Genomic DNA, 15130 nt, shown 5'->3' with positions numbered 1-15130 from the left:
TACGTTTTGAGCATTGGTAGATAAGTGAATGTCCTTCAGGAAATGACCCTTTTTTATATGACCCGGTTTTTATTTATTTTTTGTTTGTTTTTGATAGCAGAGTGGGAGATAAACAGTTCTTCAGGTGAAGGTCTGCTGCTGCAGGCTGTGTGTCGCTGCAGTCTAGCTGTCCTTCTGAAACACACTGGGCTGCAAGATGAGGCTTGGTGTCTGGACAGGTGGGTTGCATAAATGTGATATATATTGAAATACCTCCTCAAAAATAGTAGAGAAGCTTGAATCTTTGACTGGACTGGGTTGCTTGACGCGAGGACGTTTCGCTTCTAATCGCAGAAGCTTCCTCAGCTAAAATTAGTGCTCTCGTAGTCTGACTTCCGTCTTAACTCTTGTAGAGAAGAATAACCGAAGCCCACAAAAGCTGGAGTTTTAAAACCTAACCAGACCCCTCCTACCGAGTGGCAGACTGCTATTGGCTAGTGATTAACAATTGCTCTAATTAGCACCTATTGTGCTCTAGTTAGCACCCTCTAATGACAGGGCGGCTGTGCCTCCTAACGATGGGACTGACGCCTCTCCTGACGATGTGAATGACTCATTACCATGAACAAACGACTGAAACTGCTTTGACCTGAGTACCCCATTGTAAACCGGAGACTCCATTGCACAACCATGGATCTCCCTTGTGCGATGGGGTCTCCGGTATCCCCATTGTGGCCAATCTGTACATGGAGCTAGTGGAGAAGAGAGCCTTGGCATCGTTCATGGGCATCTCTCCCAGTCACTGGTTCAAATATGTCGATGACACATGGGTTAAAATCAAGCAACAGGAAGTGGAGGCCTTTACAGAGCACATCAACTTGGTGGACTCCAATATAAAGTTCACACGTGAGGATGCCAGAAACAACCGTTTAGCCTTCTTGGACTGTGATGTTACGATTGGAGAGAACAGGCATCTCCAGACAGGGGTTTACAGAAAACCCACTCACACTGACCAATATCTGCTCTTTGGCTCAAACCACCCCCTTGAACACAAGCTTGGGTGATCAGGACTCTTCAACACAGAGCCCTACGGGTCCCCACAACTACAGAGGGAAGGGCTAAATAACAGCATGTCTGGAAAGCCCTCACAGTATGTGGGTACCCATGATGGTCCCTGGATAAAGTGCAGAAATCCCAAAGAACAAACAGACCAGACAGACAGGAGACAGAGCCAAGAAGAAGAGTGTCTCTCCCTTATTTAGCAGGAGTAGGGCAAAAACTACAGAGGATCTTCAGAAAGCACAAAATCCCAGTTTACTTTCGACCTGTTAACACCTTGAGACAGAAATTAGTTCACCCTAAGGACAGGATCCCTAGTTACAAACAGAGCAATGTAGTGTATTCTATCAGGTGTCAGGAAAACCAGCACCACAGAGAGGGCACTGGTGGACCTCAGTCTGCAGTTCATCTCCACCTTAAAGACACTAACCGCACGTTTGAGGACAAGGAAGTTAAAATCTTAGCCAGAGAAAAGAAATGGTTTGAGAGGGGAGTGAAGGAAGCATTGTATGTGAAACATTTGAAACCCAGCCTTAACCGGGGAGGGGGTCTGAGACACGCTTTGTCCCCTGTTTACAATGGGGTACTCAGGTCAAAGCAGTTTCAGTCTTTTGTTCATGGTAATGAGTCATTCACGTCATCAGGAGAGGCGTCAGTCCCATCATTAGGAGGGACAGCTGCCCTGTCATTAGGAGGGTAATAACTAGAGCACAATAGGTGCTAATTAGAGCAATTGTTAGTCACTAGCCAATAGCAGTCTGCCACTCGGTAGGAGGGGTCTGGTTAGGTTTAAACTCCAGCTTTTGTGGGCTTCTGTTTATTCTCTACAAGAGTCAAGACAGAAGTCAGACTACCAGAGCAAGAATTTTAGCTGAGGAAGCTTCTGCGATTATAAGCGAAACGTCCTCACGTCAAGCAACCCAGTCCAGTCAAAAGATTCAAGCTTCTCTACTATGGAAACCACAACGGAGAGCCTTCACAGAAGCCTCCTCAAAACTGAAACGGCTGCTGAATAACAAGGTCATAGTCCATCCTGTGTGAAAGTTTAATATGTTTATACGTTTTCCTTGTGCAAGAAAAGAAGACTGTGATTGACGCACTACAACCTCTGACAAAAATGATGGAATTGTAACATATAGAGGATGTTCAACCAGATATTATACTTTGGAGTAAATAAAACAAATGGCAAACAACATAGTTTTAAGAAAATCCTCTCTGCCACTCCAAAAATGATGGTTTGTATTAACATTAAACCTTATGGCGCAGTCACACGGCACACGATGATTCCTGAACAAGGGAAAAAGTAAAAAAAGTCACAATTTGTTGAGAAAAGGTAGACGAAAGAGCTTTTTTCACCGAACAGTCTGCGAAGCAAGAGCGCAAAAGGATGAAAGAGGAAATTAACAAAACCGAAGCTCACAATCTTGACGAAACGTGCCTGGAAACCACAGCTTGGAGCAGTGTGTGTCTGCATCTCTGAGTTCCAGGACTCGGCGCTGGGACGGAGCTCATAGCGCCTGAGTCCTGGAGAAACTGCAAACAGAATCTGTGGAGATCTGTGTGCACGTCGGTGGACCACCTGCTCTGGTTCCTCGTCCAGAACAAAAGAGGGATCATCTCCATCATTATCAGAATCCACACCGTCGACACACTGCATGCTCCATCTTGCTCCAATTAAAAAAAAAACAACTTTGCTGTGGTTACTGCTGTATCACAGTATTATGTTCTAAGCCATATATATTTATTTATAACAGAAAACTGTCAAAAGGGAGAATAAATATAAATATAAGTGTAAAGATGATTGAATATATCAGAGCAGTAATTAATCAGTGAGTGTGAACGCGCGCATTGACTCACATGTGCGGTTATTCCACCAGCTGATCACTGATCCACAACGTGAATTCTTCCTTCCAGAACAGCTCTTTATATAATCATTTTGATTAATCTACCCGTTGCCACATGTACAGAAGGACTGGATTGTCATTCCTACACTCATATTGTTATATTTAATACAAAATAATAAGCGCATGCAGGAGCTCCAGCTGCCGCTGATGCTGCATTCAAAGTACCGTCGGAAACTACACAAATTTTTTGTTGTTTCGAATTCAACAGTTGCTTGTGGCAAAATAATTAATTATATCCACACAAAAGATTAATTCTGGCCTATGTAAGGTGCCTGAGCCCATTGAAGCTGCTCCCTCACACAGATAAAAAAAAAATCCAAGCAAGCAAGCTGAGTTTGCCCTAATTTCCGACAGTACATGAAGCAGCAGCAGTTTCCGTGCTCACAAACCGGCTTCTGCACTGTGTGAAAACGTTCAGCTGCTCCAACGAAGTCAAATTAAACATAACGTGAGAAAAACTAAACAAACGATTAAAAAACATCAAGAATGACAGCAAAATGAGACACAGACGAATTGAGGTTTCATTGCCCTTCGTTCAAATTTTTCAACAGTTTTAAAAATCCTGACGTAGCGCCAGCTGCAGAAACGAGGCTGCACGAAGGTTAAACGATGTCACGACAGTCAACGAAAGTCCAGATTTCTTGTTTCTTCAGGGCTTCGTCACCCTTCGTTAAGTGCCATGTGACTGGGCCATTATATTCTAATTTGGGCTATGAAAAGTGAAGGGAATGTGTCTACTAATGGCCTTAATTCCGAAATGTTTAATGCAATATTTTTCAAGTCTTGCAATGTTACTTATTTTAGAAATGTAAAATTCACAGTAAATCCAGAATTTTTCCCCCTCAGCAAGTTTTTTTTCCCTGTACTTGATCTGAAAAGCAATATACCATTACTTCAAATTATGATATTTAATTTATTTGAAGTATATATCAGAAAGACACAATGTTAATGTAGTGAATAAAAATAGTTTTTTGCCGTATTTGTAATTTGTTTAATTGCTATTATGTAAGAAATTTTGGTGAACATCCTCTATGTATGGTGATTCTGTAACTTTTGCTGGGGATTGTATTGCATGTACTGCAATGCAGTAACTGTAGCTTATAAATGTTATTTATCACTCTACCTTGGTACAGATATGCACCCTGTGAGATGCTGTTACACATCTATGAAACGGTCTATAAAATCAGAAGCACTCTGTTGGCTCATAAAACTCTCCAAGGACTTCACAGGTGCAGGCTGCTGCCAGACAGGTACTATTAACACAAAATACTTTATTTATTATATTATATTCTTGAAAATTGAAATTGCGACTCTCAGGGGATATATAACGCACAGTTCTGTCAATGTTACAGTAAATGTTGAAAACCGTTATTGGTTAAATGCACTTGTACAGATAATAATTATGCATAATATAAAAATAACACAATGCTAAAATACCCTCAGCTGTATGAGCATTATGTTCTTTATCATTTGCAGTTCAATTAATTAAGATCCTATTGACTTACATACAATTTGTACATGTTCAGTAACGATGCAGAAACCTCTCTCTCTCTCTCTGTATATGTGTGTGTGTGTGTATATATATATATATATATATATATATATATATATATATATATATATATATATATATATATATATATATATATAGAGGCTAAAGTAGGTGTGTTGTCATGTTACAAAAATAGCGTTTCAGTTTTAGAAGTGTTTATTTGTTGCTAGCTTTTACATACACATAACATAAGCTCTTGAGAAGAGCGGAAGTTAGTTTTGAGTTAGTGGAAGTTAACATGCACGCTAACGTCCGCCAAGTGTCTTTTAAATAACGTCAGAGGTGTTACTAGGTTCTAAAAAGAGCGTTTTCAGTTTTAGAAGTGCTTATTTCTCACAAGCTTTTACATAATATATGACAAAGAGGTTATATTTGCACACAAACGAAACAGAGTTTGCAGCTAGCTACTAGTCTGTGACATCACGGTGCAGCTCTACCCTGATTGGCTGTCACCTCCACCACTCAAAAACAAAACTGAACAGATTGAAACAAAATGTGACTTTTTAACCTCTTAAAATAGGTCAAGGTAGCCATCTTTCAACTTGTCCAAGGTCTGTGTCCCAAGAATGTTCCCTGTGAATTTGAAGACCCTGGTAGTAATAGGACTGGACTTATGCTGAGCACAGACGGACAGACAGACGCAAAGCCTTTGCAATACCTGATGGCCATATTTGATGACCTCGGGTAAAAAAAAAAAAAAACAGGAGTATGGGTAGTATCATAACCCTCATCTTTGTTTGTATGAACTGCAGACTTCTCATGCCACCCAGAGTACTGATGGAGACAGACAACAGGACAAACTCCACAGTGGATCAGGCAGAAAAGGAACCCGAGCAGAGTCACAGTAGCCATGAGTGCAGGTTTCCCCCACTGCGGTAGCAAACCACAACCAGGAGGAGGTGGTGGAGGAGGATACTTTTGGCAACAGCCGTATGTACCTGTCAGGTTAGATGAATGCAGACCCAGAAGTGCAAATTACAAACACTTCATCATCACAGCGGTCAAAGGTGCTTCATGTCTCTGCAGAAGTGCTTGAATCATTCATGGCCACGAGGGAAGCCATGCAAGTACAGCAGAATGTGACAGTGTACGAGTCCTTTGGCACGTCCACCCTACCTAGCAGCATGGAGAGCCCCGTCTGCCCTGAGAAACAGCCAGATGTCACACAGCAGTGGGAGAAACAGAAAGAGTCAGAGGAAAACTTGCCGTTCCCAGCTGCCTGCCATCTGGTAGTGTCCCGTTGTCTCTTTCTCCTGCTGGGGGTAAGGCCTGCCTGTATAGAATCCAACAAAAAAGGAGAACACAGTGAACCTGGGAGCAAGGTGAACTTTGGGTCAGGCATTTGTTGAGTAAAGTTAATTGCTGCTGTGTTTCTGCAACAAATGTCTGCATCATTGTCTTTCAGGGAACCATCTGCAGAGTCCTTCATACTGGCCTATGATACTCATAAACAGGTCAGTTTTACTTTACTCAATTGTCATCCTATATTTTATCAGAAATGCTAACAGGCTATGTTTGTTTCAGGCTGACCAATCCAAAAATATATTGGGAATACTTTCAGGAATAAAATGGGTAAGTGGAATTTTTTGTTTTGTTTTTGGCAATTAATGTTATATTTGATATGCCTTACCCTTTTTTTATTTAAAGGTGAGACCTTAGTCTTGGAGAAGGCCTTGGCGTGACTTTTGTTGTGATTTTGCCGTTATGTAAATAAAGTGAATTAAACTGTATTCTGGGATAGGCTCCAACCCCCTGTGACCCTTGATTGGAGTAACCAGGTACAGAAATTGAATGAATGTATTATATTCTGTGTATCTTATAAGTTGTGCAGCAAAAAAACTGCACGATTGTTTGCAACATTCAGTATTGCCCTTAAGCATACTCAAATAATTACCAATGACAGATTAACATTTTAATAACAGTCAGAAATATCACAAATCTAGTGTTTGATGCCTATTCTTGACAGCATTGTGAGCATGTTCTCTCAGTTCTTTTAGACAGCTGGATTCCTCTCTGCTTTGTTCTAGGTTTGCCTCTTTGTTCTCTGGAAGTCATGAAAGATGCTTGGCAGCGCCTGCGACAGTGTATCATCCCAACTGTCACTGTGGCCCACAGTGGCAGCTATGTATTGCCTATTCAGAACCAGGTCTTCTACTTTGTCTGTGGAAACCTGGTGCATTTATCAGCTTCCTCCCCATCACTGCCAGGTGGACAGACGTGTAGTCAGTCAGATCCAAGGGGCTATTTTCTTGTGCTGTGCTGCAGCAGCAACAGAGAGCTAAGGTAATTCGATCTTCCTGTCTGGAACGTCACGACAAGTTAAATGTTAATTACTGCTGTTGATAGTTGAGAAAGACCTAAACATATTTGTGAACATACATACTTTTATTTAATCTACATACATACAGTTAAAAATACATATGTTCAGATCCACACATGCTGTTCTGGTCAAAATAGGCCTTGAGAAGTTAGCACAACTCCTTCAGAAGCAAGGACAGGACTGCAGAATTATTGCCTCTGCCAACGAAGTTGGGTGGGAGGTTATGTTTTACCGCCATTTGTCTGTTTGTGAAGCCTGGAGCCCACGATTTTTCATATATCATAATCAAATTTTTACTGAAGATTCATATTTTCATCGCAAGAAGTGATTCAATTTTCAAGGGCATAGGTCAAAGTTCAAAGTCAGGAAAAATCTTGGAAAATTGGAAAAAAATCCCTGTCTTTAATATTGAATGAATGTTAAAACATTAATAACTCTGTCAAAAAAGATCAAATTTCTTTCATATTTGAGAGCATTGTGTATCAACTGACAAAGTTTGATCTGGATTGATCCAGATTACAGATTTTGTGGCCATTTAAATTTAACATTGAAAACCCCATTTAATGTAGTTTAATATTATATCTTAATCAAATGTGCCCCAATCACTCTCATATTTAAAGGTGAGGTGCAGATTGGCACTCCCTATCACCTGACAAAGTTTGATCCAGATCTGATCTGGATTGTGGATTTTGTGGAAATATGAATTTAATATTGAAAAACCCGTTTGATGTACATTTTGCATTATATCTCAATCAAAAGTGCCTCAATCACTCTCATTTGTGACAGTGAGGTGCAAACTGGCACTCTCAATGAATAGACTAAGTTTGATGTGCATTGATCCGTATTGCTGATTTAGCGGATATTTAATTCTTTTTAACATTGAAAAGCCTTTTGATCTATATTTTGTTTTATATTTTAGCTTATGAAAAGCCACTTCAAGACTTTGACCTTGAAAATTTTTTCCAAGGTAAAATTTGTGGAATTGGGAAACTAGTGTTGGCGGAGGTTTGGCACTTTACAAGTGCAGTGCTCTAATTTTCTTCATGTTTTCCTTTATGGACAGATGCGTCTGGAAGCCTTGTGTCAGATGTCATCCTTCCTGTCCAAGATGGAAGAAAAAAGCAGTGTTTTAGAGTTTCCCCCCCAGGCTCCTGCATTGTTGGCAGTCTGTGCAGCTGCAGTTCCTCTCTGGGTGCTTTGGTCTCGGAACACAAATTATCGGATCACAATCTGGAGCCGACTACGAGATGCAGCATTACACGGTGTGGTGTAATACATATGCTGTTGTTATGTTTGAGAGGAGAAATGCAGTATATGATTCATTTAATGTAGTTATTGTTTATGACGGTGTTATATGGATTATATGGTCTTATCTCCATGTAGTCTGGTACACATTCAGCTTCCATGGATACCAAAAGAGAACTACCAGTCTGCAGCCCATCACTTCTACCAGCAGGTTTGTGTGTGTCTCAGACAGCGGGTCCTTTTGGAAAGAGACCATCCAGGTTTGTTGATCTTGGTGTTTGTTTGCTTTATTGCATTTTATGTATTTTACATGAATTTGTAACTTCTTGGCATATTATCTCCATCCAGGTTCCTGCCAACATCTTGTCCCTAGCCACAATGTTTGCACTGAATTACTGTTACCAACCAGTGGACCTGGTGCTTGTCGTCAAGTGCGGCATCTTGGAAATCCTTTCTCTGCTGACCAATAATGCCGGTGCACTGCTGAGCCAGGGTTGGTTTGCAGCCTGCACATCTGGATCTATGCTACTAAGTGGGGCTGTCAGACTCGCCTCCAACCGCCTGCTTCAGATATCTGACTGTAGCTGCAAGGTGAGAGTGGAGAAAGTGTAAACTCTTATGAAGAAATGTGCATAACTGCTTCAGATGTTTAGTTGATGCAAATGAAATAAACATTTCAGTGATTACCAATGAATGCCAATTTGTGCTGTCGTCTTAGCACTTGTGAGGACATGCTGCCGCTGGATGTGTCCCATGCTCTAATGGAAGTGATGTGTGTGCAGCTCCAGAATATTCTCATCACCTTCCAACAACAGCAGGCAACAGAGAGAAGAACAGCTGAACGAACAGAAGTGGAATCCAGCAGCAACAGTTCGAATCTGTTCGGTGAGGCAAACTTCAGTCAACTGAGGTTTCCATTACTGCATTTAATACAATTAAAGAGCACAAAGATATTTACTGTATTTTCTGGAGTATAAGTCACACCAGACTATAAGTTGCAGGACCTCTCAAACCATTTAAAAAACACAACTTATCCTCTGATTTATACTTTATGGGTACAGACATCTTTTTATTCTTGCAGGAATGCAAAGCAGTAAAGTGGTTGAATCTCAGCTTGCAGACTTCTTGGTATTTCTGAGGCGCGTACTGTCATTACGAGTGATGAAAAGACTGTCTAACTTTGTTAAGTGGATTGAACCACTCATGGCCATTATTTCCCACAAGTGCTCTTTAGGTAAGACAGTTTAAAATAGTATTCCAGTTACAGAAACCCAAACGTTTGCTTAGACAGTATCATATTTTGTTCAGTGTGCATTGCAGTTTGCATACTTTGTGGTATTTTACATTCAACACTTACCATCACCATCACTTTCTTAGGATCTCCATACTTCCAGAATCTCCGTACCAAGCTTTTGGCCTTCCATGTTTTAGAAAGACTGCTGCCAGTATGTTCTGATGCAGTTCAGATCCAACAGGTAAGAGTGATCTCAAAAAGTAAAACTCGACTCAGATCTGCAGTGGTACTTGCTAAAGATATTTGTCATTTCACTAATAGAGATATCTCATGCTTGACATACAGCTGTTGAGTTACAAAACAGCAAAGTACAATCAATCAACAACAGATTGCTAAACACGTTTTTAGAAGTTCTGTTCATCAGCCCCTTGTCTGCTCCCCCAAAGGAATGCATATTTAACCTTCATAATGGATGGATTGCCGATTAAAATTTCTTTCCATTTCCTTTCTTGTAGATTGTTACACAACTTTTTCAACTGTTATCTGCTTATATGTGGGAGGAGCCACTGGCTGAGATGAACCACGAGGTGATACTGGAAAAAGACAAGGGGGTAATCCTGAAATTGTATCACCAATATCATGAATGGACTGCAGTCAGATGGCACTTATCCATCTGATGCAGTCACTCAAAAAAACTTTACAATAATTCCTCACTTTATATATATGTTTATTTGAAATGGGACAATGCATATTAATGAACATTGTTACATGTAAATATGCCGGCTTATAGCAGGATGCTAATTTCCATCTGTAGTCCCAGTAACATAGAACAGACTAAGACCACACAACATACCAAAATAATCATGACAGAAAAACAATTAAAACAGGATATACATACAAATATTTACAGTTCAAAGCAGCAATATTGATAGTTAATAAGCAGCCGACAGGTGGATGAACCAAAAGAGTTTTATGATGGGTGTTGAGGTGCAAAAGTACTGTATTAAAGTGATAAGTGCTACATGCAAAGTGCTTCATGCCTGGTTGTAATTGCACACTACAGTACTCTGTTGTATTGTACAATACACTGATTTGCACATGCTCAAGTGTAAATATTGCACAGGGTGTCATACACCCGTGTATTGTGTAAAGACTACTAAACTGTTTAATAACATAAAGTACACAAAGGCACTGTGTACATAAAACTGAAAAAGAAACTCGAACGCTGCCACCACAGTTGGATTGTTTTTTTTAGGCTACAGATGGTTGCATGTCTGATTTGTCAGTAACCAATTTTCAGTTGTCCTTTGAAAGTACTGAAAGTGGTGCTCTCCATGATTGTGACTGGGACACGTTCTGACCAAACGTGGCCCTGCTGTGAGTAATCTCACAGTCACCTCTTGTGTCAGATCTTGTACCATATACCCTCTGATCTTTTATGCGTATGAATTCTTTAATAGGAGTTAGTGCTGGTCCATGTAAACATTTATATATGAAGCAGGCATATTTGAATACCTTCAGATTTTCAAAGTCAAGAAACGTATGCTTTTCCAGAACCTTACAGTGATGATAAGGTTAGATTGTCTATCAATATCTTAACTGCTCTATTATACAGCTGCTCTATGGATTTAAATACCGAGGTGCCTGCAAATGCCCAGTTAGTGAAACAGTAGTCAGTGTGTGGAGAAACCATGCAAAAGAGATACGTTTGGCTGCATTAATTGTTAGAGAGGGATGTATATGTTTTAAAATTAGTAATTAAAATTTACTGTGTTTTTGACTTTTTGAATATGTTTTTTGAAGAACAAGTTTGAGGTCCAAGATCATTCCAAGATATTTAAATTGAGATAACCAGCTCCAACTCTTCTCTGTCAAAAAAACACATTGGACCTTCTAATGTCAGTGAGACGTTTGCTAAACATCATACATACTGTTTTTTTTGTGTGTGTGTTCACTGCAGGCAAGTGTCGTTTAACCACTTTCAGTCATTCACAAATAAAGATTCACACACTGATGTTAGGATTCTCCCATGCAGGGTGCTCATTGTGTTTTTTATTTTTTTTATTTTAACATGTATTTGTACAACATATAATTATTATTGTGCTGTTTTTAAATTGTAAAAATGAAGAAAAGCAAGAGCTTTGAGTTCAAACAAATTAGAGACTGAATACTGTAACGTGAAAAACACTGTGGTTAGAAAGGTGTGAGAGAGCTGGCAGTAAAGAAAGTGATAACAGCAGGGCCTCTTGAAGCACAGATGGCCTGTTCTCCATTACAGTGGGGAAGGGCTAAAAAAACAAACATTTTGCAGATGATTGTCAATGTAAAATTTCTGATCGCTGCTAATTTATCCACGGTAGTATGTCCTGTCCATCCTTTTTAAACATCTATAAGCTTTTCATTTTCTTGGTGTTTTTATATTGAAGAATATTTAGAATTTTACTCTATATTTTATAGAAGGGCCACACACAGTAAGACAGGGTTCACTCAGTTAGATTTTTAAGTGTTACTACATTTATCGATGGCTACTGTGTATTGCAAAATGTATTAATGAATATAGCTAGTTGATTGTTTTTATTCTGTTGTTCTTTGGTGTTCATTTCCAGAATCCTGGCAGCTGTGATGAATGCATTCCTATTGGAGATTTTTCCTTTGATCCACATAAACTAATCTGCTGTTCACTGGAAAGGCGGGAACATTCTTTCCCACGGCACAGGAGGAAAAGGATATTGCTTGGCAACCACTGCCATCACATCTGGTTGTTTCATAGGGAAGGTAAGTAAAAATACTAAACTGTTTGTAAACTTTAAAACATGTTAATTACAACGTATTAATTACTGTGCATATTTACTGCTGGATTGTACAGAGAGCACATTTACCACTAAACTAATGTTTAATAAACTTCTCTTCTCAGTTCTACATTGTGAAAGAGAACAAGGCAATGAGGGGACATGTATCGGCGTGTCCCGCTGGCCAGTCCGAGATTATAACCACCACACCACCACTGATATGTGGCTGTATCGTGCTTACAGTGGCAACTTGTACCATGGAGGAGAATTGGTCCGGACTCTTCCCTCCTTCACTCAGGGTGATACTATCACCTGCATCCTGGACATGGAAGCTCACACCGTGTTATTTGCTAAGAATGAAAAGGTCAGCATGGGCGTGTATTATTTGGAGTATAACCAACTTTTCCTGATCGATGCTATTTCATATGTGCCACAATAATAACCTCAGATCATGGTTGCAATCTTCAGTCTTTGTTTTATTGCATTTTTCTGCCAGGAACCAAAGTTGGCATTTGAAGGTGTGGCTGCCTCTGAACTCTACCCTTGTGTTTTGTTCTACAGCAGTAATCCTGGGGAGAAGGTAATGACATGTGCTAATGGTACAGTGGAGTGGAATAGAAAAGGAGTTTCCTAAAAGAATACAAATCAGTTCTAGACTTGAGTCTTCTGGCATAATGTAGTTGAAATTTCACATCTATGTTTTAAGAATATCCTATTCTTTGTCCCGCGCCACCATGAATCTGTATAACTGGTGATGGAACAGACAGAAATTACACTGTGCAGTTTCTCCAATCACAGCCACATAAGCCGATAACTTCTCAGAGTTGCCGTGATTGTCTTAATGGTTTTCCCTCGCTTGGCTCCTGCTTGCCCAATCACTCAGTATTTGAGAATTGCCTTCTCCAAACATATTTACCATACAGCAACATAATGTGGCAGTAATTCATGATTGACATAAATTAATTCCAAGACATATTTACTAACATGGAAATGTTCATGTATCCATCCCCTGACTTGTTTCAGAAAACTGGCTGCAAAAATAACACTTTGTATTAAAAGTTCAATATTTTCATTAACCCCCTTGAATCGAAGCTATAGGTGTACTTTACAAGCACATCATGATGGTTTAATTTCAACTCCATTGTGGTGGTGTACAAGGGCAAGAGTACTAAAATTGTCACTGTTAAATTGCTTATGGCCCTGACTATAATAATAAGCTAGTAATTTGAAAGCAGTAAAGTGTATGTTCAATTCGGTGTCTGTTGCTCACAGGTGGCGTTGCGTGACCTCCAGATGCGAGGCATGCCCAGTCGCTTATTTCCTGGGGATCCTCTCTGCAGCCCACGAGCCACTGTGTTGTTAGAGTCTACAGTACTGCTCCTCCGTAGACTCCATCCATATGAACATTGGTCATCTCAAATCAACAAGCACATTCATACTCAGCTGGAGCTAATTGGCCCCCTGTTGAAAGACTGTGACTTCAATCCAGGTCAGACATATGCTTGTACATGGGTAGCTTATGAACAAGTTTCACCTCTGTACCTCTTTTGTTACTGACTCAAACTGACTCATTGTCTTCACCTATTTTAAAGTGAGATTAAAAAAAAACAGTGGACAAAGTGATTAAGATACTGATTAATTCTGAGTTAAGTATTACTGGTTGTATATTAAATTACTCCATTACACTCCATAATCACTCCATTTTGATTGAAGCAAGAGTTTTACCTGGTCTGTTATTATTTTAAAATGTGGTCCTTCAGATTTAAAATGTGGTTTTAAAAAAACCTGTCATGAATCAAAGATGTTTACAGTTCTACTTTTAACAAATCCATGGCTATCTTTAGTTAACCATCGGGAAGGTTTAAACATCCTACAGTGCAAAGGTCCGCTGGTTCACACAACTTAATCACATTTTAATAATGTTTCTGTGACTATTAAATTACAACCCCAATTCCAATGAAGTTGAGACTTTGTGTAAAATGTAAATAAAAACAGAATACAATGATTTGCAAATCCTCTTCAACCTATATTCAATTGAATACACCACAAAGACAAGATATTTAGTGTTCAAACTGATAATCTTTATTGTTTTTGTGCAATAATTTCCTCATTTTGAAATGGATGGCTGCAACACGTTTCAAAAAAGCTGGGACAGTGGTATGTTTACCACTGTGTTACATCACCTTTCCTTCTAACACACTCAATAAGTGTTTGGGAACTGAGGACACTAATTGCTGAAGCTTTTTTGAATTCTTTCCCATTCTTGCTTGATGTACGACTTCAGTTGTTCAACAGTCCAGGATCTCCGTTGTCGTATTTTGTGCTTCATAATGTGCCACACATTTTCAATGGGCGACAGGTCTGGACTGCAGGCAGACCAGTCTAGTACCTGCACTCTTTTACTACGAAGCCACGTTGTTGTAACACGTGCAGAATGTGGCTTGGCATTGTCTTGCTGAAATAAGCAGGGACGTCCCTGAAAAAGACGTTGCTTGGATGGCAGCATGTGTTGCTCCAAAACCTGGATGTACCTTTTAGCATGATGATGCCATCACAGATGTGTTAGTGCCCATGCCATCAGTCAATCAATCAACATTTATTTATAAAGCGCTTTACAGCACCGACTGGTGTCCAAAGTGCTTAACATTAAAAACACAAATTTACAAAATAAAACACATATAAAATAAAATTTTAAAACACATAAAAAAAAAAAAGAACATAAAAATAACAGAACATGTCACCTCCCCCTAAGTGTTAAAAGCCAGTTTAAATAAATAGTCCTTAACTTAGATTTAAAAAGTGCTAGGTCAGGAATAGTACGTAACTCAAGAGGTAGCTCATTCCACAGTCTGGGGCCAGCTACCGCGAAAGCATGATCACCCCAGCGTTTATATCTTGACCTTGGAACATCTAAGTAAAGCTGGCCAGACGCCCTTAACGTCCTACTGTAGGTGCGCAAAGTTAAAATTTCAGACAAGTAGGGAGGTGCAAGGCCATAAATAGCTTTAAAAACAAACAAATCAATTCTAAAATGAACTGGAAGCCAGT

General features: G+C 39.6%; 1 protein-coding gene across 1 annotated transcript in view; it reads left to right on the top strand.

Moving 5' to 3' along the window:
- The window catches only part of LOC117530159 (probable E3 ubiquitin-protein ligase HERC1), a 147652-nt gene that overhangs the window by 42371 nt on the left and 90151 nt on the right, over positions 1 to 15130 (top strand). Inside the window, 28 exon segments of the mRNA XM_034193117.1 lie at positions 101 to 218; positions 4076 to 4146; positions 4149 to 4192; positions 5247 to 5439; positions 5521 to 5777; positions 5779 to 5816; positions 5900 to 5948; positions 6019 to 6045; positions 6048 to 6066; positions 6522 to 6736; positions 6739 to 6777; positions 7878 to 7976; positions 7978 to 8076; positions 8198 to 8239; positions 8241 to 8319; positions 8408 to 8427; positions 8429 to 8632; positions 8634 to 8650; positions 8778 to 8944; positions 9141 to 9293; positions 9437 to 9534; positions 9809 to 9904; positions 11900 to 11980; positions 11982 to 12068; positions 12208 to 12226; positions 12229 to 12446; positions 12579 to 12662; positions 13355 to 13571. Of these exon segments, the coding sequence (XP_034049008.1) occupies positions 101 to 218; positions 4076 to 4146; positions 4149 to 4192; positions 5247 to 5439; positions 5521 to 5777; positions 5779 to 5816; positions 5900 to 5948; positions 6019 to 6045; positions 6048 to 6066; positions 6522 to 6736; positions 6739 to 6777; positions 7878 to 7976; positions 7978 to 8076; positions 8198 to 8239; positions 8241 to 8319; positions 8408 to 8427; positions 8429 to 8632; positions 8634 to 8650; positions 8778 to 8944; positions 9141 to 9293; positions 9437 to 9534; positions 9809 to 9904; positions 11900 to 11980; positions 11982 to 12068; positions 12208 to 12226; positions 12229 to 12446; positions 12579 to 12662; positions 13355 to 13571 (2850 nt within the window).

The sequence above is a fragment of the Thalassophryne amazonica genome, chromosome 17 (assembly GCF_902500255.1).
Source record: "Thalassophryne amazonica chromosome 17, fThaAma1.1, whole genome shotgun sequence".
Classification (NCBI taxonomy): Eukaryota; Metazoa; Chordata; class Actinopteri; order Batrachoidiformes; family Batrachoididae; genus Thalassophryne; species Thalassophryne amazonica.
This window is presented reverse-complemented; position numbering and strand designations above follow the sequence as displayed.